We start from the raw sequence: 22,410 nt of genomic DNA on the forward strand, positions 1-22,410 counted from the left end.
TGTAAGCCGCCCTGAGTCTTCAGAGAAGGGCGGGATATAAATGCAAATAAATAAATAAATAAAAATTAATATTATTCATAAGAAATCTACTTTTCCCTCTACGTTCCAAAAAAGACCAAAGTTTTTAATTTAATTTATTTTCATAATTTGGTCAACATTTTAGTTGGCTGTTGTCACTATTGAGCAATCATTAGTTGTAGTACATTTCACCTTTTGTACAGGTATTTCACTATTGCTTCCTGAATTCTGATTGCATGGTTTCCTTACCTTTTGCAGATTTACAGAAACTGACACTTTCACAGAAACAGTCACTCTTCTTGTAAAGATATTTGAACCAGATTGCAATATTATCAAGATGAGCTCCAGTGGTTTGGAGGTCCCTGAATTTCATGGCCTGTCTAACATAATTAACAAGAACATAATCACTTTGGACTACAACAGGAAGATAAACTTGGAATGCACTATAAGCTTGAAGTCTTTAGAGACATTTCTGCCAGCTCACGGGCAACTTGTTATTGGAGAAAACAAAGAAGAATTACCTAGAGGAGATCAGCCACAGAGTTCCTTCCATACAATCAGTATGTCTTGCTTTAAAAATATGTTGATTATTTCAATACTATCTGCATAGTGTTGAGACCAAGTTGGTCTTATACCTCTGGTTAATGCTTTCCTAGAAGCCACATTAAGTGCCAGATTGGATATTTGGAGTCTTCATCTGCCAGGATGCAAATGACTACATATGTTTATTTACATATGCATATACTCAAGATACATACATAACTCTCATACATACACACTAGTGGTGGGGTTCAAATTTTTTTACTACTGGTTCGGTGGGCATGGCTTGGTGAGAGTGACAGGGGAAGGATACTGTAAAATCTCCATTCCCTCCCCACTCCAGGGGAAGGATACTGTAAAATCCCCATTTCCTCCCCATCAGCTGGAACTTGGGAGGCAGAGAATAGATGGGGGTGGGGCCAGTCAGAATTTTTACTACCGCTTCTTTGAAGTACTCAGAATTTCCGCTACCGGTTCTCCAGAACTGGTCAGAACCTGCTGAAACCCACCTCTGATACACATGCACTCTTTATCCACCCCGCCATCCAGTCAAACCTCGTTTGTCTTTCAAACAGAGAGCTCTTCACACATACATAGCTACCAACAATTTCTTTTCTTTTAGACGTGAGAAAGGATTTTTCTTTCTCTTCACCCAGCATTTCAGCACCCAATGAAGTCTGGAACCATCGTAGGCGCCACAATAGATCACACAATTGGATTTTTAGGGCTGTGAGCTATGAATATACCCTTTTTTTAAATAGCTGTATAAGTATAATTCTTTATTCAAAGCGATCCTCTATTAAAAGGGCTATTCAGTTTTAAGTCCACTCAGAGTGAAAGAACTGTAAGGGGAAAAAGTAGTTTACTCATTGATAACATTTATTTTAATATTAGATTGAGAAGGTACGAAAGAGCTGTTTTTCGTTTAAAATATCAAACACCAGATAATTTTAAAATGTCCTGTTGCCTAAAAGTTAATTCTGTGAGCTTTAGGCCATCTTATTTGAAGAGAGAGGTCCATAACTAAAGTTCTTACAAGTGAGCTGGCTATTCTAATATCATTTCTTTAATCAACTATTATATTAATTAGATAGCATGCAGTTTATTCTCTTTTTAAAAGTAAAAATTCTTTAGGCTAAGTCTGTTTCTTTGCAGGAAGACTGGGAGAACCAAGGGGAATTAGGAACGGCTAATAATTCCTCTCCTAGCTGCATCTTTTAGATATATACTGACACACACAAAAAAGTAGAATTTTAGGACATGAGTTGAATAAGAATTTGAAAAACAAAATGTTTAAGAAAGAATAAGACTAAGTACCCTTTCAATCTGTGTACTACCCAGATCAGGACTTTACTAGTTTACTTCAAAGTCAATATAAAGGGAGAGTTTATTTGCATATCACATAATAAATGGTTTGAGTATGGTTTGATTATTTAATAATTATGGAAACCTCAAATGCTCAATGTACATGAAATGCAAATAGAAAATGGCTGTTTTTACCTTGTGACCAGCTTTGTTTTGCCAAAGTTTGTAGAAATTGGAAGAGTTCCGTGAAAACTACCCTGGAAGTGTGCCTGATAACAGTTGAGAGATATATCCCATGTATAAATGAGAAAGGCTGGTGCTGTGATTTAGACCTGTGTCCCTGAGCTTATAATGTATTAATCCTGGATTCTGTTCCTTTTACACTGATTTTGAACCATAGGATGGATTAAACTGTCTGATTAAGATTTGTGTTTCAGACCTGAAGACTGTTCAGAATATCAGAGTGAGCTGTGATGAGTTTCTTCTGATGGGAATTAGGTACCAACATTTGGACCCTCCTTCACCTAATATTGATTACATTCCCATCAGGCTGGATCTCACTGATACCAGAAGCAAGATTTTGTATAAGGTAAATGTCTTAGATGAAAGGCCAAAATCAGTTCTGGTTTACGCGACTCTTAACATCAAATGCAAAGGACTCCTTATTGGTTCTGGCTCTCACATTATAAAGCAGCCTCAGATGTCCTTCCACAAATGGCCTGGATTTTGGCTACTTTAAAACAAAATCATAAGTGATGATCTTAGGATGTGTTATGATCTTAGTGGATATTATGAGTTAGATAACAGTAATTGTTCTACCATATCAGAACCCAGCCCAACCTGGACTCTGCAGAAAATCCCATAAGTGTCAAAGATCTTAAAGAACTTCCTGAAGACAGAAAAAAATATTGCATACCGAGCAAATAGATCAACAGATGATGCTGTTAATATGGCTCTGCACTACATCCTACAACATCTTGAGTCTCCAAAGACCTATGCAAGGGTCCTCTTTGTAGACTTTAGTTCAGCATTCAATACCATCATTCCAGACATTCTTCTAACTAAGCTAAACCAGCTACAGGTACCGGAACAGACTTGTAAGTGGATCACAAGCTTCCTAACAAACAGGAAGCAGCAGGTGAAGCTAAGCAAGATCACATCAAATACCTGTACAATTAGCACAGGGGCCCCCCAAGGCTGTGTGCTCTCCCCACTTCTCTCTGTATACCAATGACTGCATCTCCAATGATCCATTTGTTAAGCTACTGAAGTTCGCAGATGACACAACAGTGATTGGTCTCATTCGAGACAATGACGAATCCGCATATAGACGAGAGGTCGAACGACTAGCCTTGTGGTGCAACCAAAACAATCTGGAACTGAACACACTCAAAACCGTAGAAATGGTGGTAGACTTTAGGAAAAACCCTTCCATACTTCCACCTCTCACAATACTTGACAACACAGTATCAACAGTAGAAACCTTCAAATTTCTGGGTTCTATCATATCGCAAGATCTCAAATGGACAGCTAACATCAAAAACATCATTAAAAAGGACAACAAAGAATGTTCTTTCTGCGCCAACTCAGTAAGCTCAAACTGCCCAAGGAGCTGCTGATCCAATTCTACAGAGGAATTATTGAGTCTGTCATTTGCACCTCTATAACTGTCTGGTTCGGTTCTGCAACCCAACAAGAAAACACAGACTTCAGAGGATAATTAGAACTGCAGAAAAATAATTGCTACCAACTTGCCTTCCATTGAGGACCTGTATACTGCACGAATCAAGAAGAGGGCCGTGAAAATATTTGCAGATCCCTCGCATCCTGGACATAAACTGTTTCAACTCCTACCCTCAAACGACGCTATAGAGCACTGCACACCAGAACAACTAGACACAAGAACAGTTTTTTCCGAAGGCCATCACTCTGCTAAACAAATAATTCCCTCAACACTGTCAGACTATTTACTGAATCTGCACTACTATTAATCGTTTCATAGTTCCCATCACCAATCTCTTTCCACTTATGACTGTATGACTATAACTTGTTGCTGGCAATCCTTATGATTTATATTGATATATTGATCATCAATTGTGTTGTAAATGTTGTACCTTGATGAACGTATCTTTTCTTTTATGTACACTGAGAGCATATGCACCAAGACAAATTCCTTGTGTGTCCAATCACACTTGGCCAATAAAATTCTATTCTATTCTATTCTACAAGTTTTACTAAGAAAAGGATATCTCTGTCCAGTCCAGCAGCCTCTTGTATTTCTCGACACTTTGCAATTCTCTTTCCTTGTCGTATAGTTTTGTAGAGCACAGGCAAGAGACCAGATGAGTGAACATAAGATTATTCAGTACTATTATAAAGTTTTGTCATGAAACATCTGATTGGAATAATGAGCCTATTTGTTAAGAATGAAAAAAACTCAGTTTTAATCAGTGAAACAGCAGAAGGTCAGAATGAAGATGCTGAGTTAGTAGTTTGGATTTAAACCCTTTATACCTTTCTTGGCTCTGTGGACCCTTATGCAGCTTCTTCCCCTAATTCAGGGGTCTGCAAACTTGGCTCTTTTAAGACTTGTGGACTTCAACTCCCAGAGATCTCTGGGAGTTGAAGTCCACAAGTCTTAAAAGAGCCAAATTTGCAGACCCCTGCCCTAATGTGAATCATGGAACCGTCATCATTAGCCATTCACTTTTTAAATAGCAAAGTAAATATAAATATGGCATCAACTAACTGGGTTTGTTAGGACACAGCTTCTCTTTATAACTGTATATTTTCAGCAGTGAAAAGATGGAAATGTGTTTTTTAAATCTCCTGGAGATCAGTGTGTGTTGTTTGTTTGTTTGTTTTTACTATTGTCAGTTTTTATTCCACAGATGGAAATAAACCAATTAGGTAAGCTGCTCGTAAGAAATGCAAGAACTGCATATTAATAATATTTGAAGGAAAAAAGTCATAACTAAAGAATAAGCTCTAAATATAGAAACAACATTTAAACCCTCTTAAGGTTATTTTTAAATAGTGGAATACTTGATCATCTCTTTACAGTGGGCCTGCCTCCATCTGTCTCTTTGTTTCTGTAATGGTCAGATCTGTTTATCATATTTTTTTTCAATGACTGTGTGAGAATTATCTTTCTTTGTTATATTACTGTGTTAAATGCAATGCTGAAATTCAGTGTTTTCCTTCCGTTTGACCTGCTCTAAATAAACATTATATGGGTGCATTGAATAAATAATGGTCAGAACTGGAGAGGGCTTATATCATTGAACATTAAAAGTGTTATGAATATGAGAATTTTTTCCTCTCACAAAGGAGGAATCTAATTTGCTTCTTTTTTTTTATTCCACAGTCTGAGTATGCTTGGATTCCTGTTCAGATCAAAAATGCAGTTTCTAACCAGCCCCCGCAACCTGCCTTCATGGCCATGCTCATCTTAGAAGCAGACCAATTCATCCTGACTCCCCTATCCACGGCCATATTGGATGCTGAAGACAGTGAAACACCCAAATCTTTGCTAGTCTTTAATATCACCCAGCCACCCCATGAAGGCTTCATTACACACCTGCAAGACCACACTAAATCTGTCTCATCCTTCACCTGGACCAGCCTGAATAACATGCTGATTGCATATCAACCTCCAAACAGCAGCCATACAGAGAGAAGAAACTATGAGGTAATTGAAAAGAAACTGATGCTTCAATGTAGCATCTTCCTTTGTATATGAAATCTTCCCTGTTCCTGAGTAAATAGTACATCATTTACAGTAAAAGGATCCTATGAGGATTTCACTGTCTAGTACTGTTGTTCTGGGTAGCTAGGAGGCAAAGAAGGCATTTCATATTATTTTTTGCTCCCAATGACCTTTAAGAGTTGCAAGTTGACAAATGTTAAATAATCATATTATTAAAAAATCAGATGCATGTCTTTTGCACCAATTCTGTCAGCGTAAGATGTTTCCCCCCCCCTCATTTTAACTGATAAACCAGAAATATTATTTGCCTTCAGCAGTGTCTGGGTCTGCAACAAAATCACTGCTCCCTCCTGTGGAAGTTAAAATTAATAACTTACTTTTTTTAATAACTTACACATGAAATCTTAAATCTAGGTTTCCAAACCTGGCAACTTTAAGACTTGTGAATTTCAAGTCCCAGAATTCCCCAGCCAGTTGAAGTCCACAAGTCTTAAAGTTGCCAAATTTGGTCCCAAATTATTGGGGTCATAAATGTTACTGATTGTAAATTATCACGTCTTTCTAGAGTATTATTTAGTGGTTGTTAGATCCGTTCTCATCTTGAAGCAGATTTATGTACTGTATACGGTCACTAAGAGTTGACACCTAATCAACAATCAGATTTGCCCAGCAATAATGAGCCATGACCAACTTTGGTAATCTTAAAAAAGACTAGACAAATTCATAGAGGAAATACTCTTACTTGCTACTAAATATAATGGCTGTAGATTGCCTCCATTTGCCTCAGCTGTGTTTTCTTCAGGAAAGTGAATGGGATGACATTATTTTCCTCTTGTCTTGACTACACAATTCCTGTAACATCCCATTAGCTGCTGTGGGATAAAATTCTGAACTATACTTTGCAGAATGGGAAATAATGTTTAATAAACAGTTTGTGCCTGTTTTATTTCATAGGTGGAATTTGAAGTTTATGATTTGTATTTTGAAAGAAGTGTGCCAATTACTCTTTATATCTCTGTGAGAACGGCAGACACAAATGCACCAAGGGTTTCATGGAACATGGGTGAGATTTTTTTTTTTAATGTCATAATATCTTTGATTTAAAATGCAAAAAGAACACTTACAAGATCAAATTAAATAAACCATGGTGATTTCTAGCAGATCTAATCTCTCTTGGCTTTGGGGTAAAGTAGTAAAATATGCAGTGGGAAAAAATAAATTAGTTCTAAGTAAAGAGTTAGCACTGAATACAATGGAGTGAAAATATCTATGGGACAATGTCTCATTGCTGTTTTATGCTAATATGTGTTCCTAAGAAATCATACAGTCACAAAGTTGGACAATTGTTTTTTTTATTTTTATTAAAAAGTTTTACCACAATTTTAAGAAGTATTTACCCTCCTCCTCCCTCAAAGTTGGACAATTGTTCAAGGTAACTTCTTACTTAGCACAGGAAATCATCCATAACAGATGGCTGCCTAAGAATTCATTTGCACATGGTATTTAACGTAGTACAAGTGTGCCCCGTTGACCATTTGCTAAGGGCATGTCCTCACAATGGGTCCTCCATCTTGTAGGCAACTGCCACTGAAGTGAACTGAGACTGGTCCAAGATTTTCTGACCTGAAAATAGCATTTTCCACACTATCAGCATAAAACTTCCCATTGGGGCAATCCCAGGGGGACTGAAATGCAGCCCTTTCTTGCTGGAGGGACAGCAGGTTGAAGGGAAATAGTTATGAGGGATTGCAGCAAAAAGAAGGAAGTAGTTATGAGGGAGAAACTTTCTATTTACATTCAATGGACTGCATCATGTTGGTCTACTTCCTGTTATTGTCTGGCCTAATATCCAATAAAAGAAGAGTACATTTTATTATCAAGCTAGAACAAGAAGCAATGGGTGGAAACTAATCAAGGAGAGAAGCAACTTAGAACTAAGGAGAAATTTCCTGACAGTTAGAACAATTAATCGGTGGAACAACTTGCCTGCAGAAGTTGTAAATGCTCCAACACTGGAAATTTTAAGAAAATGTTGAATAGCCATTTGTCTGAAATGGTGTAGGGTTTCCTGCCTGAGCAGGGGTTGGACTAGAAGACCTCCAAGGTCCCTTCCAACTCTGATGATATTATTAATTATTATTATTATTATTATTATTATTATTATTATTATTATTATTATTATTATTATTATTATTATTATTTGTTAATAGGTTTTTCCTGATATGCAGTTAGAATCCAAGATCCACTTTGGTGTAGTGGTTAAGGTTCTAGACTGCAGCAGCCCTGAGTTCTAATTTTCCAAATTCTGGGAGTTGGAGTTCAAGGGTTTTAGAGTTTCCAAGGTTGGATAGCTCTGTTCTGCAATAAAGCAGAGTGGAATCAGGTGATGTGGAATGTTAAATAGAGAAATGTTTCTTTAAAGAGTAGTTTATACGTGGTTTTTTAAGGTCCTATAAAAAAAATGATTGGATGCATAAAAATATAACCTATATTTTTGTTATACACCTATACACATGTACCTATTATTTTCTCATGTTAAATATTTATCACATTGAATGCATATTAGTGTAATAACTCTGCTTCTCTCATTATTTCCCTTATCTTTTTTAGGTCTTGATCTCCTGGAAGGTCAGTCTCGCCCCATAACATGGGAGCAGCTTCAGATTGTAGACAACGATGATATCAGCGGAGTTCGCTTGGTCCCTGTGGATGGGTTACAACATGGGCAGCTTACTGTAAGAGGTACCATCTCCTTTCTAAAGTCTGACTGCACTAATTGCAATTTGGTTCTCAGCACAGCCTCTGCAACATGAAAAACATATTCTTTCCCCTTGGATCATCCTTGTTCACCCAAATGTTTCTTTCATGTTCTGGACCAGAGGAGCGATCACCTTGTGTCCTACTTTCCATCTCTATTCTGTTGTTATGGACACAAGAGGGTTAAAGCTGGAATAATTAAAGATCTCTTCCTGCTGTCCACACTAATTATCCACAAGGCTGCTTCTAGCAGTTTTGAAAAGTTCTGTACTTTTGGTGCAAGATTGAAATAATATAGGTTATCCATACTAAACTCCTTCCCTTTTTTTTCAATCTCTTGCCTGTTGTTCATTTCTTTTCCTGCTTTTTGTCCTGTTTCCACCAGTTAACTGTTTTCAGATGTTTGCTGATGTTTCATAAATATATAGCCAGCTATACATTCCACCAGCTGAACTGAATGGTGTCTGTGCGCTCTCTGATCTTAATGTGCTAGGTGAAACAAAATTGGAAAATGTGCACAAAAATGTGCAGCATTTAGTATAGCCTCATAAATATGAAGTTTTGAAAATAGACTTTCCTTCTGCCCTCTGGTTTTGCATTGTACAGAACAGAACAGAACAGAACAGAACAACAGAGTTGGAAAGGACTTTGGAGGTCTTCTGGTCCAGGGGTCTTCAACCTTGGCAACTTTAAGACTTGTGGACTTCGACTCCCAGAATTCCTCATCCAGTTTTGCTACATGAATTCTGGGAGTTGAAGTCCACAAGTCTTAAAGTTGCCAAGATTGGAGACTCTTGTTCTAGTCCAACCCAAGAAATTGTGATTAGTTATATTGGATAAAGAGCAAAAATCAGAAAAGGCTTGCCTTATTTTTATTTGTCCCTTTCTGCACTTATATTTGTTTTTGTTGAACTTTTTTCTTGTTCCACAGTGTAAGATTTCAATTCAGTTCAGTTCTATGCCTTAATTTCCTACTTCCTGTTGAACATCTGCTAGTGGGTGATAGTTAGAGTGTCCACTCTTTGTATATTGGAGGTGTGGGGGAGTAAATTTTGCCTAAAAAGCTAAGGTGTTGGTGTGTATTGGAAGGGAAGAAGCAGAGTTCTCTGAATGTATGTTCCTGTGTGTGTATATAAGGGAATACACACACACACACACACACATACGGTATATATATATATATAACACATACATAGTGCAGAGATAAATTGCAATTTGAATTGTCTAAGATTGAACTACGTTAGTTCAGATTAATTCAAAAGTAATACAGTATTGATTTAGTTGAAAAGCATTTGACAACAAATCAAAATGCTATCCTTAAAATTGTCAATACAGGTAGTCCTTGACTTACGATCATAGTTGATCCTCAAATTTCTGCTTATAAGTGAGACATTGGTTAAGTAAGTTTTCCCTCATTTTACAACCTTTCTTACCAGAGTTGTTAAGTGAATGACTGGAAGTGTTTACTTAATGAGATGGCTGTTAAGTGAAACTGGCTTCCCTATTGACTTTGCTTGTCAGAAGGTCTCAAAAAGTGATCACATGACTCCGGCATACTGCAACTGTCATAAATATGAGTTAGCTGCCAAGCATCTGAATTTTGATCACATGACCATGGGAATGCTGCAACTATCAGTGTGGAAAATGATCATAAGTTACTTTTTTAAGTGCTAAACAGTTCACTAAATGAACTGTTGTAAGTCGAGGACTACCTCTATTTATATCTCTGCTCTAATGCAAGGACTTTATATTTGCATTCTAAAGCTTCTAGGTTCGAACCCCTAGTACCACTTTTGTATTTCTTGAAACATTTTAAACTGTTCATCAGCAAAATGTAAAAGCTTCCCTAGTTTCACTTCTGAATCCATGTGGAAATAAGAGACGGGCCCAGAGGTGGGTTTCAGCAGGTTCTGACCAGTTCTGGAGAACCGGTAGTGGAAATTTTGAGTAGTTCGGAGAACCAGTAGTAAAAATTCTGACTGGCCCCACCCCCATCTATTCTCTGCCTCCTGAGTCCCAGCTGATCCAGAAGAAATTGAGATTTTGCAGTAGCCTTCCCCTGGATTGGGGAGGGAAGGGAGATTTTACAGTAGCCTTCCCTCTGAGTGGGGAGGAAATGGAGATTTTACAGTATCCTTCCCCTGCCACGCCCACCAAGCCATGCCCACCAAGCCATGCCACACCCACCAAGCCATGCCCACCAAGCCATGCCACACCCACCAAGCCACGCCCACATAACCATAGTAAAAATGTTTGAAACCCACCACTGGACGGGTCCTTCCATATTCTCTGAGTTCTAAGCAATTCAGTTGTCAGCTCTGAAGCTGGCCTGATTGAGGCCATTTTGAGATTTCAGCGCTGACACATGGGAGAAGAGGGATGGAGGAGGGGGAGAATAGAGATAGTTGGGGTGTTGAAGTCAAAACAAAATACTTTCTCTTGGGAACCAAGGACATCCCTGCAGGTGTTCGGAAGGAGGGGACTGGAGTCACCTAGCAACTGGACAGTATCCTGAATGGACCATGTGACTGATTGTTTTGAGAAAGTGACAAACTTTTACTATTAATTAGGTGAAACCTGTGGGAATAGTCCGAGTCAGTTTTCCCCAGCCTGTGCCAATATAACATATCCAATAAAATTATTCTTTGAGGCATCTACCTATCAGAGTTTTCTTTGTTTATGGATATGTTACTTGGAACCCTGACATCAGTAGGATCACATGAGCAAATTTCTGGAACACAGATGCTATTGGTGTTTGTCCTGTTTCTTATCTCAGTAGCTATCGCACCATCTTTATAAAATGGGGTGCATTTCCCAAAGCACCTTCTAATATGAATTGTTCACTTTCGATTGTCTAACAGGGAGGAAAGGATTCATGTTCAATGTCTTGGATCTTAAGACTGGAGTTGTTCGTTACCATCATGATGACAGCGATTCCACCAAAGACTCCATTGTCTTTAGGATCTTTGATGGCCACCACAGTAGCCGCCACAGGTTTCCAATCAATATTCTGCCCAAAGATGACAGCCCCCCTTTTCTCATTAGTAATGTTGAAATAGAGCTCCATGAAGGCGAAACGATCCTGATCCAAAGCTCAATGCTTCAAGCATCAGATATGGACTCTAGCGATGACTACATACTCTTCAATATCACCAGATCACCGGAAGCAGGAGAAATAATGAAAAAACCTAAAACAGATTTTATTGGTAATGTGCTCAACACATGTCGGTCTTTATTCCTTTTTCCTTTTCTTTATACAATGTTTGAGTTCTGTTTTCATATATGCCTGGAGATTATTTTCAGCTACACATGAGATTTTACACTTGTCCACCTTATTAGCTTTGGTACTTATGCTAAGCACCAAAGCTTAGCTAAGAACTGTACAAATGCACTCTGAATCACAACTCCTATTATCAAAAATTCAAAGAGTAAACAACTTCAAACTCTGGGACCACAAGCTTCTAAAAGTCTTGGCTATGGGCCTAATTTGTTACAAAATTATAACTTTCCCTGAGACAGGATGTGAATGACAATTTATGAAAGACAAGAGATGCAATCTTATCAATTGTATCAGTTAATATTTGATCGGATTTATATTTAAATATACCTGTGGTTATAAATTCAATCAAATTTAATTTACATCTGATTCCATCTTTTTCCCCCCTTAATCCCATATGTTTTTTCACATACAGGTACTGTAGTCCTCGACTTACGACCACAATTGAGCCCAAAATTTTTGTTGCTAAGTGAAGCACTTGTTAAGTGAGTTTTGCCCCATTTTATGACATTTCTTGCCGCAGTTGTTAAGTGAATCACTGCAGCTGTTAAAGTTAGAAACACGGTTGTTAAGTGAATCTGGCTTCCCCATTGACTTTGCTTGTAAGAAGGGCGCAAAAGACATGACCCCAGGACCCTGCAACCATCATGAATATAAGTCAGTTGCCAAGTGCCTGAATTTTGATCACGTCATCATGGGGATGCTGCAACAATTGTAAAAGTGAAAAATAGTCATGTCACTTTTTTCCAGTGCCGTTGTATCTTTGAACTGCCACTAAATAAACTGTTGTATGTTGAGGACTACCTGTATTGCCTTTGATATGTCATTCAGTATTAAAATGAATTCCTCAATAATAAAGGTGGAATATAAACAAATAAATAAACAAATTCTCCCTAGAAATTCTATACCCATATATCTGCAGGGAGGAATAAAAAAGTTAAGATAGGCGCTGTGACTGTGTGATCAAAGACCTACCCTTTTTTTATATATGCATACAATTCACTGCACAATTGAATCATCATCTTTATTGTTTTGACTCCTACCACTGTGAATGCCCATGTTTGAGAAATAAAGAAATTGTTGTGTAAAGTTTGACACAAGAAATTTCTCCTAGAATATGAGCATGTTGTTTATTTACAATACCAGGAAGGTTATAACTTAAATAACTTATTTAAGTTATATCCTTCCTAAATAAGTGGGAACAGTAGCAAAATGATGGTTTAGAAGGCATATTAAAAGAAAACACAAAAGAAATGGAAAGTCTTGTGTATCTCAACAGCATTAAAGAAATGATTAATTTCAGAATTACATACAGAATAACTAAGATTTCATGCATATATATGTATGTAATATTAGTGACCTCTTAATCTAAGCTATAGATTTCTTCCTGTTACCGGTATTTAACAGGTTATCCAGTTACTAAATTCCTTCAAAAAGACCTGTTTAATGGGATAATTTACTACCATCACTTAGGAGGAGAAATATTTGAAGATTCAGTTGAGTTGGTTCTGTGTGATAGTCATGATCCTCCCAATCTTTCAGAAATTCAGGTAAGATTTAGAAATCATTATTATAGGGTTTGAGAGAGAATGCAGTGACATTTCTGTATATATACAGTGTCAAATTCATTTACAAATAAGCATGTCTCATTTGTAGAATGCAGATATATCAAAATGACTTTTTTCTTACCCAGATAGCTCAAATTCATGATTACATGTTATGATTAATGTTGTTAGGTTCCTTCCTTAGCTCTCTTGACAGCCAAAGCTATCTAAATATGTGACGTTGCAAGGATAGATAGACCTTTATTGCATATTACAATGAAATAATTTCTTCCTCCCAGCTATTGAATGTTTTATCCACAGTTTGCTTTGCATGTCTCACATTTACTAACGCCAGTTGATTTGTTTACCTCAGGGGTGTCCAAACTTGGCAACTTTAAGACTTGTGGACTTGTGGCTTTGCTGGCTGAGGAATTCTGGGAGTTGAAGTCCACAAGTCTTAAAGTTGCCAAGTTTGGACATCCCTGGTTTACCTAATCAGAATTCCTATCTTGTAAAAAACTAGTTCCCAACTTACTTCCCACAACCATATTTACGATTGGTAGAGGGGGATGATGGAAGCTGTAACGCAGGCTTCAGGGAGGTACCTACCAGGTTGGGGAAAATTCTGTTTTGTACCAAGTAGATAAATGGTATTATCTACTGGTAATGGTAAAAACAGGCTCCAGCTCAACCCATCCAAGACTGAGTGGCTGTGGATGCCGGCATCCCGGTACAATCAGCTGATTCCATCGCTGACTGTGGGGGGCGAGTTGTTGGCCCCCACGGGGAAGGTCCGCAATTTAGGTGTCCTTCTGGATGCATGGCTGTCGTTACAAGACCATATGACGGCCGGCGCCAGAGGGACTTTTTACCAGTTGCGCCTGATACGCCAGTTGCGTCCCTTCTTGGACCGGGATTCCCTATGCATGGTCACTCATGCCCTTGTTACTTCTCACCTGGACTACTGCAATGCTCTCTACATGGGGCTCCCCTTGAAGGGTACCTGGAGGCTCCAACTGGTCCAGAATGACCTGCGCGGGTGATAGCGGGAGCTATTCGTGGCTCCCATATGACACCCATCCTGTGCAGGTTGCACTGGCTTCCGATTGCCTTCCGGGTTCAATTCAAGGTGTTAGTGACTGTTTTAAAACGCTCCATGGCTTAGGACCGGGATACTTACGGGACCGCCTGCTGCTACTGGTGGCCTCCCATCAACCAGCGCTCTCACAGAGAGGGTCTCCTCAGGGTGCCGTTGGCCAGACAATGTCTGCTGGTGACCCCCAGGGGAAGGGCCTTCTCTGTGGGGGGTCCAGCCCTCTGGAATGACCTACCTCCAGGGATGCGCCAGCTTCCTGACCTCCGGACCTTCCGGCGTGAGCTGAAGATTCTTTTATTTCATTGGGCAGGACTGGCCTAATAGTTTTAAATAGTTTTAAATAGTTTTTAAAGGGTTTTTTGGATTTTTAGAATCATCGGCCAATTTAAATTGGTCTTTTATAGCTGGTTTTAATTTTTGTATCGTTGTTTTATTTGGCTGTAAACTGCCCTGAGTCCTTTGGGAGAAGGGCGGTATAAAAATCTAAATAATAAATAAATAAATAAATAAATTGCGAATCTATTGAAAATGCAGTGAACCTGATTTAAATGAGATGAAATACTAGTAGAATATATTGCTGCCCTTTAATTGTTTCTTTTAAAAGACACCAGAACAAAGATCTACAACATTTCAGAAAGTGTCCAGGGACTTCTAAAGTATAACACAGATTAATTTAAACAAAATATAAAGATAAACATGTCACAAGATTGCCAGCTCTTGCAACCACTCCATGTGATAATTTGTGAGAGCTCATGTAAAAATGCTCAAATCTCATTACATTTTTTTTAAAAAAATAGGGGTAGTATCTAGGTAAATGCAGGATCTGAACATGCTTGAAAAATTGTGCTTGAGGTGTGTGGTCCAACACGTTGCATAGATTCATTTTAAATGCCATGATTATTTAATTGCAGCGTTTTGGATGGTCTTTCTTTAAAAAAAATCAGGGTATGATAATCGTTCTTATTATTGTTATCCTAGGTAATAAGAATACGCATAATTCCTGTGAATGATCAGCTGCCAAAAGAATTTCCAGGAACAAACCGTCATCTGATCATCAAGGAAACAGAGATTGCTTATTTAACAAAGACACACCTTCATTACATAAATACGGAAACCCAGGACAGTGAACTAATATATGTCATAACATCTCCCCCATTCTTCTCCTTTGCACATTAGTAAGTCTCAGGGGATGTACACTTCTCTGAAGAGAATACAACTACTGTATTTTTTGGAGTATAAGACGCACCTTTCCCCCCCAAAAAAGAGGGTGAAAATCTGGGTGCGTAGCCCCTCCCTGCTTCTCAAACGGAGGTTTCAGAGGCTGAAAGAAGCTTCAGAAAAGAAGCCCCCAAACAGAGCTTCAGAAAAGAAGCTCCCAAACTTCAGAGGCTTTTTTTCTGAAATTCTGTTTTGGAGGCTTTCAGAGGCAGAAAAAAGTTTTTTTTCTGAAACAGAGTTTCAGAGACAGAAAAAAAAAAAGCAAAAAAAAAAAAGCAAGGCACAGAGCTCACAACCAAGGTGACTGTTGCTAAAATTCACCTCTGGGAACAGCTGATTGGGGGTATTCCGAGAGGCCAATCCACCTGCCAATCAGCTTTTTTCTTATTTTCCTCCCCAAAAGCTAAGGTGCGTCTTATACTCTGAAAAATACGGGTAGTCCACAACTTACAACCATTTATTTAGTGACTATTTAAAGTTACAACGGCGCTGAAAAAGTGACTTATGATCATTTTTCACATTTATGACCATTGCAGCATCCCATGGTCACGTGATCAAAAATTCAGACGCTTGGGAACAGCCATACATTTATGATGGTGGTAGTTTCCTGGGGTCATGTGATCACCTTTTGAGACCTTCTGACAAGCAAAGTTAATGGGGGAAAGCCAGTCACTTAACAACTGTGTTACGAACTTAACAACTGCAATGATTCGCTTAACAACGGTGGGAAGAAAGATAATAAAACGAGGCAAAACTCACTTAACTAGTGTCTTGCTTAGCAACAAAAAGTTTGAACTCAATTGTGGTTGTGAGTTGAGGACTACCTGCATACATGTGTGTTTTCAGGCTCAGCTATCTTTTGATGGTCAATTTTTTTCATTATTATTTTTATTTTTTTTACATTTATATCCCGCCCTTCTCCGAAGACTCAGGGCAGCTTACATTGTGTAAGGCAATAGTCTCATTCTATTTGTATATTTATATACAAAGTCAATTTATTGCCCCCCCAACAATCTGGGTCCTCATTTTACCTACCTTATAAAGGATGGAAGGCTGAGTCAGCCTTGGGTCAAGTCAATCAATTGGGAGTATTTTTAAGGAAAGATTAGAAGGACTCCTGCTTCTCTGTTTGTTTTATGTTATGTGCACCTTGATGGATGAGTGTTCTCATTTTTCTAGATTTATTCAGGCCCGTCCCTGCAATCACTTATTCTACCTGCATGGATGTGTGGGGACAGGACTAGATTATATTTACAACACTAGAGGCAGCCTTCAATGAATATCTAAGCAGAAATTTGAAGACATTTTGTATCTTAATATCTTTAACATGTGTAAGTCAAAGCATCATAGACAAAAATATGAGAAGCTGATCAATAACAATGAATATGGATCCAACAGGAATAAGTAGGAATAAATAAGCAGATCTACAATGGCCTGCAAGTCCCTTGGACTGCAAGGAGAACAAACAATTCAGTCCTAGAGGAGATCAATCCTGACTGCTCTTTAGAAGGCCAGATCCTGAAGATGAAACTCAGATACTTTGGACACCTAATGAGAAGGAAGGACTCACTGGAGAAGAGCCTAATGCTGGGAAAGATTGAGGGCAAAAGAAGAAGGGGACGACAGAGAACGAGGTGGTTGGATGGAGTCACTGAAGCAGTCAGCATGAGCTTAAATGGACTCCAGAGGATGGTAGAGGATAGGAAGTCCTGGAGGAACGTTGTCCATGGGGTCACAATGGGTCGGACACGACTTCGCAACTAACAACAACAACGGCCTCAGGAGACCATTTGAAAACACAGTTCTCATTATTTGAATTGGGAAAGTTCAGATTGTGCACATGACTTTACAAACTACTAAGTACATAGGTAGCTTGCCATAATAACTGTTAAGTTCGGGTATTGACGAGGCAGGAGACCAGGTTAGTGACAACAGCTCTTTAATATAGTGTGACCCAGCGAAACTCTGGAGAAAAACCTCTCCTTATATACACTTCAGCCTGAGGCTGCAACCAATCAGGAACGAGATATTTCCCGCCTAAAACTCCCGCCAAAACTTACAGTAATACATTACACTCCTTCCCTCCCAGAAGGCACTTTGCCAATATTTGCATATTACTTCTCTACGTAGTCCTGCAGGTACGTGGGGCGTCTCCTGACTCTCCCGGACCTGCGCAGTTCACTTTCTGGAGTTGAGTCGAGCTTGCCGGAGGGACTTTTCGTTCCTCTGAGCTCCTCCTCCCGGCCATCCGGCCCTGGATTATTCGCCGGCTCGGACCTGCTGTCCTCTCGAGGGGCCTGAGGGTGTCGCTGGACCTCGCCTGGCTCAGATAAGTCTCTGTTTGGTTCTATGCTTTCTGTTTGTTCTCGGTTCCAGTCAGCTGTGGGGTTAATTAAATCATAGTCAGGGCTGGTCTCGCCTAATTCTGCCTTATCGCTCAATCTGTTTCTTAATTGATCTATGTGGCGCCTCCAAACTCTGCCATCGTCTATTTCCACTAGATAAGATTTGGGGCCCGTTTGTCTATGACTATCCCCTCTTCCAGTTTGGGCCGTCGCTGTAATTATGTGCCCACACTGAGTCTCCTATGTTTAATTCCCGGATTCTATCTGGTTTTGTTTTGAACCCGTCCTGCACGTAGTTCGGTGTAGCCGGTCTAGCGGGCACCTTAGCTTCCGCCCATTAATAGCTCGGCTGGGCTGCGGCCGGTGGCCACACAGGGGTCCTGTGTTGGACGGTTAGGAATGCGCCGATTTGTGCCTGCCAGTCTCCGGGCTGCTTCGTGATAGCGCTTCTTTCGCACCGAACAAAACGTTCAGCAAGGCCGTTCGACGCAGGGTGGAACGGCGCTGAGAGGGCATGTCGGATGCCCTCTTCAGCCAGGTACCCTTCAAATAATGCTGCAGTGAACTGTGGGCGTTATCGGACACGAGGGTGTCCGCAGCCCGTGCGTGGCGAAAAGGTGTTTTAGTGCTGAAATGACGGCTCCGCGGTTGTGGATTTCATTAGGATGATCTCCAGCCATTTGGAGAATGCATCCACCACAATTAGAAATGTTTGGCCGTGGAAGGGCGGCAAAATCAATGTATGCGGGACCAAGGGCCTTGGGGTTTCTCCCACTCCAACACTGGGGCCGTGGGTGGTAGTGGTCTGGATTCCTGACATACCTGGCATCGGCCAACCCTGTCACTGATTTCCCTGTCCATTAGGGGCCACCAGACATAGCTCCTGGCTAGCCCTTCATCCTTACAATTCCTGGGTGACCCTCATGCAGTAGTTCCAGGACTTTTTCTCAGCTTCTCTGGAACTACCACCCTATCCCCCAGAGCAGGCACCCCTTGCACAGACAATTCCCTTTTTCTTTACAAATTCCTTAAAACGGTCGCCCGGCAGCGGCCATCCCTTGAACCCAACCGATTACAGTTCTTAAAACAACGTCCCGGTAGGAGGCCGAGCCACTTCCTGCGATGTGACTGGCCCAGAGTCCCAAGAGTCAATTAGTAGAACGGGGTGCCCGGAGTAGGGTCCTCGATTTCCCGGCAATGGGCATCTGCTCAATGCGTCCGCATGCCCCAGCTCTTTCCAGGTCGATGCTGTAGTTTGTAGAGTAGGCGGCCAAAAAATAGTCCATCTGGTCAGTCGGGTGATAGTGCCACTGGCGTTGGGCGGTCGCCAGCCAGTAACCCCAATAGCGGTCTGTGGTCAGTGATAATGTCAAAGTCTCTCCAAAACGTATTCGTGGAATTTTTTCACCCCTGACACTATTGCGAGAGCCTCCCTATCTAGCTGGCTGTAATTTCTCTCAGCCGGGGACATCGTTCGTGAGTAGAACGCTATAGGGGCTTCTGTGCCGTTTGGGAGTCTGTGGCTAAGTACAGCTCCTACTCCATAGGGGGACGCATCACAAACCAATACTAACGGCAGTCTGTTGTTGTATTGTATTAACAGGCTATCGCTTGATAGCAAACTTTTTACTGCCTCAAATGCCCTATTCTCTGACTTCCCCCACGACCAAACAGTGTTTTTTCCAAGCAATTTATGCAACGGTTCAGCAACGGTTGCCTTGTCTTTTAAAAACACGCGTAAAAGTTTACCAGACCCAGGAAAGCCTGGAGTTCTGTCTTGTTTTTGGGTGCTGGGGCTCTCTTTATCGCCTTGACTTTGCTCTCAGTGGGTGAATCCTTTTTGTCTATTCTATAACCCAAAAATTCAACAGATTCGACCCTATCTGACACTTGCTTGCTTTGACTTTTAATCCTGCCGACCTAAAATGGCCAAAACTTTCCTTAATCGCTTCCCCAGTTCTCTTAAATCTTCCCTGATACCAACACATCATCGAAATAGGGCACGACTCCGGTAACCCTTGTAGGAGCCGCCCATCAAATTTTGAATAGCCCGGGCCACACTCACCCCAAACTGTAACCGGGTGCACTTAAAGGCACCCGTGCGTTACATAATGGTCTGGGCTTCAGCTGTGCTAGCATCTACGGGTAGCTGTTGGTAAGCTTGTGCCAAGTCTAATTTGGCGAAAACTTGTCCGTGCCTAGTGAGTGCAATAAGTGTTGCACTACTGGAACTGGGTAGGCGCTTTTGCAATGCTTTGTTCAAGGTAGCCTTGTAATCAGCACAAATTCTTATGGACCCGTCTGGTTTCATAGGGGTGACGATTGGCGTCTCCCATTTGGCATGGTCAACTGGCACTAGTATCCCCTGGCTGACTAATTTATCTAACTCTTTGTCGATTTTAGGTTTGAGTGCAAAAGGAACCCTCCTTGCCTTTAACCTAATGGGAGCTATTTGGGGTCTAAATTGAAGGAGATAGGGGTCCCTTGTACTTGCCTAAACGGTCCTCGAATCGTCTGCGAATTCCTCCATTAGGGCGTTTTGCAGGTTGCATCCGCTCCGTGGACGCCAGTCACCCCATTCCCAACGCCTGAACCAGTCTAGCCCCAGCAAGCTTGGCAAGGTTCCTCGACTAACGTGATGGGCAGGGTCTTTTCGTATGTTCCGTTGACCTCGACGGTCGTTGTCCTCGAACAGGGATGCGGTTGCCCTGGTAATCCTGCACCCGGAGCCGTTGTTTCTGTAGCTTGCGCTTTGCGATGTGCGGCAAGGCTTTCACAAAAGTGTCCCAGGACATGATTGTGATAGCTGATCCTGTGTCTACTTCCAGTCGGCACGGTACGCCTTCAATTGTCGGGTTTGTGAAGATCTTTTCTTCGATGCGGTAGCTGCGTGGTCTATGGTAACAGTCATTCGGTTTGACTTCGCTCTTTCTTTCCTGGCCAATCGCGGGTCGCCTCGCCGATCTCGCGCTCTGATTGGCTGGTTTGAAATTTCGGCGGGAATGTGGGGTTTGCATCTCTGACTCAGAGCCGCTCTGATTGGCCGATTTGAATTTTCGGCGGGAAGGTTGGGGTGCTCGGCAGACTTGAGCCAGGTGCCCCTTCCTTTCACACCGCCGGCAAATGGCGCCCTGAACTTACATCTTTGGCGCTGATGTCGCCCGCAACTTCCGCATTCCTCCGGGTCTTCCTTGTCGATTTTCCGGTGTAGTGGACTTCTTCCTCCTCTTCGCTGGTTGACTCACGATAGGTTTCTTCGTGGTGGACTGTGCTCGGCTTTGCGCCCGCCATCGGCGTGAGTCGCTTTTGTAAGGTGTCTGCTGCATGGTTGGACATCTCATGGGCTCTGGCTTCGTCCAGAGCGTTTGCCAATGTCAGGTTGCTCTTGGCTAGCAACCGTCTCCTCAAACGGATGTCTCTGACCCCCCGTATAAGTTGTTCCAGCAGCTCTTCGTCCAGATCGCGGTACTCGCAATGCTTGGAGGCTTGTCTCAGGGCTGCCATGTAGTCGCTGATAGACTCGCCTTCTTGTTGCCTCGCTCCCCAAACTCGCACTGCCGAACGTATTTGGACGGGCTGGTGCGTAGTGATTCTTCAGGAGGGTCTGAAGGGTCTGCCACGACACGGAGTGTAGCGGTGTTGGCTCCGCTAGGCTTCTGCGACGGCGATGACTGCGGACCCACAGTGGCTTATGAAGTAAGCCCGTTTGCGGTTGTCGGAGACTCCTGTAACTCGTTGCCTCCAGGAAACTTTCAAACGGGTCATATATATTCCCCATGTCTCCTGGGCAGGGTCAAACGGGGTGGGTGGCGTGTAGCCGGTCATCGCTGCATTCGCTATCACCTTGCTGGGTTTGATTCTCGTAGTGAGTTCAGCTCTGTTCTGGTGCTCTGCCTCAAGATCCCACCTTCGTCGCCAATGTTAAGTTCGGGTATTGACGAGGCAGGAGACCAGGTTAGTGACAACAGCTCTTTAATATAGTGTGACCCAGCGAAACTCTGGAGAAAAACCTCTCCTTATATACACTTCAGCCTGAGGCTGCAACCAATCAGGAACGAGATATTTCCCGCCTAAAACTCCCGCCAAAACTTACAGTAATACATTACAATAACATCTCAGTATTATGGACATTATACAGTTGTGATTACATGTAGTCCTTGACTTACGCTTGGTCACTTAGTGGACCCCTCCAAAAGTACTTATGACTCAATTCTAAAGTTCCAATAGCTGCATACATCGCTGCAATTACATGACTGCATTTTGAATGCTTCGCAGTCAACTTACTTTGTGAACAGTTGTTGCATTTTCACCACGAATTATGATATTCTTTTGAGTTTCTGTCTTTTGGACTGGGTTCTGGCAAAAAAAAGCCCATAGGAATACAGCGATTCACTTAACAACCATGGCATTTGCTTAATGGCCATAGCAAAATCTATTATAAAATCAGATCTGTATGTTATCTACATACAAGTACTGACACAGACATTCAGTGATTACAATTATTTCACTATAAATTATAAGTAGAGAGACCGTTATAAGGAACTTTCTGTCCTATTTTGGAATGACTGTATTTCTTCTCTTTTCAAAACATCCTGTGATTT

At 41.1% G+C, this 22,410-nt stretch overlaps 1 protein-coding gene across 1 annotated transcript in view; it reads left to right on the top strand.

Moving 5' to 3' along the window:
- FREM1 (FRAS1 related extracellular matrix 1) overlaps positions 1-22,410 on the top strand; it is a 111,998-nt gene that overhangs the window by 23,365 nt on the left and 66,223 nt on the right. The window contains exons 4-11 of the mRNA XM_058169048.1: positions 277-578; positions 2,301-2,452; positions 5,231-5,554; positions 6,527-6,635; positions 8,183-8,314; positions 11,191-11,535; positions 13,014-13,156; positions 15,225-15,421. Of these exons, the coding sequence (XP_058025031.1) occupies positions 277-578; positions 2,301-2,452; positions 5,231-5,554; positions 6,527-6,635; positions 8,183-8,314; positions 11,191-11,535; positions 13,014-13,156; positions 15,225-15,421 (1,704 nt within the window). The remainder of the gene's footprint in view (positions 1-276; positions 579-2,300; positions 2,453-5,230; positions 5,555-6,526; positions 6,636-8,182; positions 8,315-11,190; positions 11,536-13,013; positions 13,157-15,224; positions 15,422-22,410) is intronic.

This window comes from Ahaetulla prasina, chromosome 2 (genome assembly GCF_028640845.1).
Source record: "Ahaetulla prasina isolate Xishuangbanna chromosome 2, ASM2864084v1, whole genome shotgun sequence".
NCBI classification, from domain to species: domain Eukaryota; kingdom Metazoa; phylum Chordata; class Lepidosauria; order Squamata; family Colubridae; genus Ahaetulla; species Ahaetulla prasina.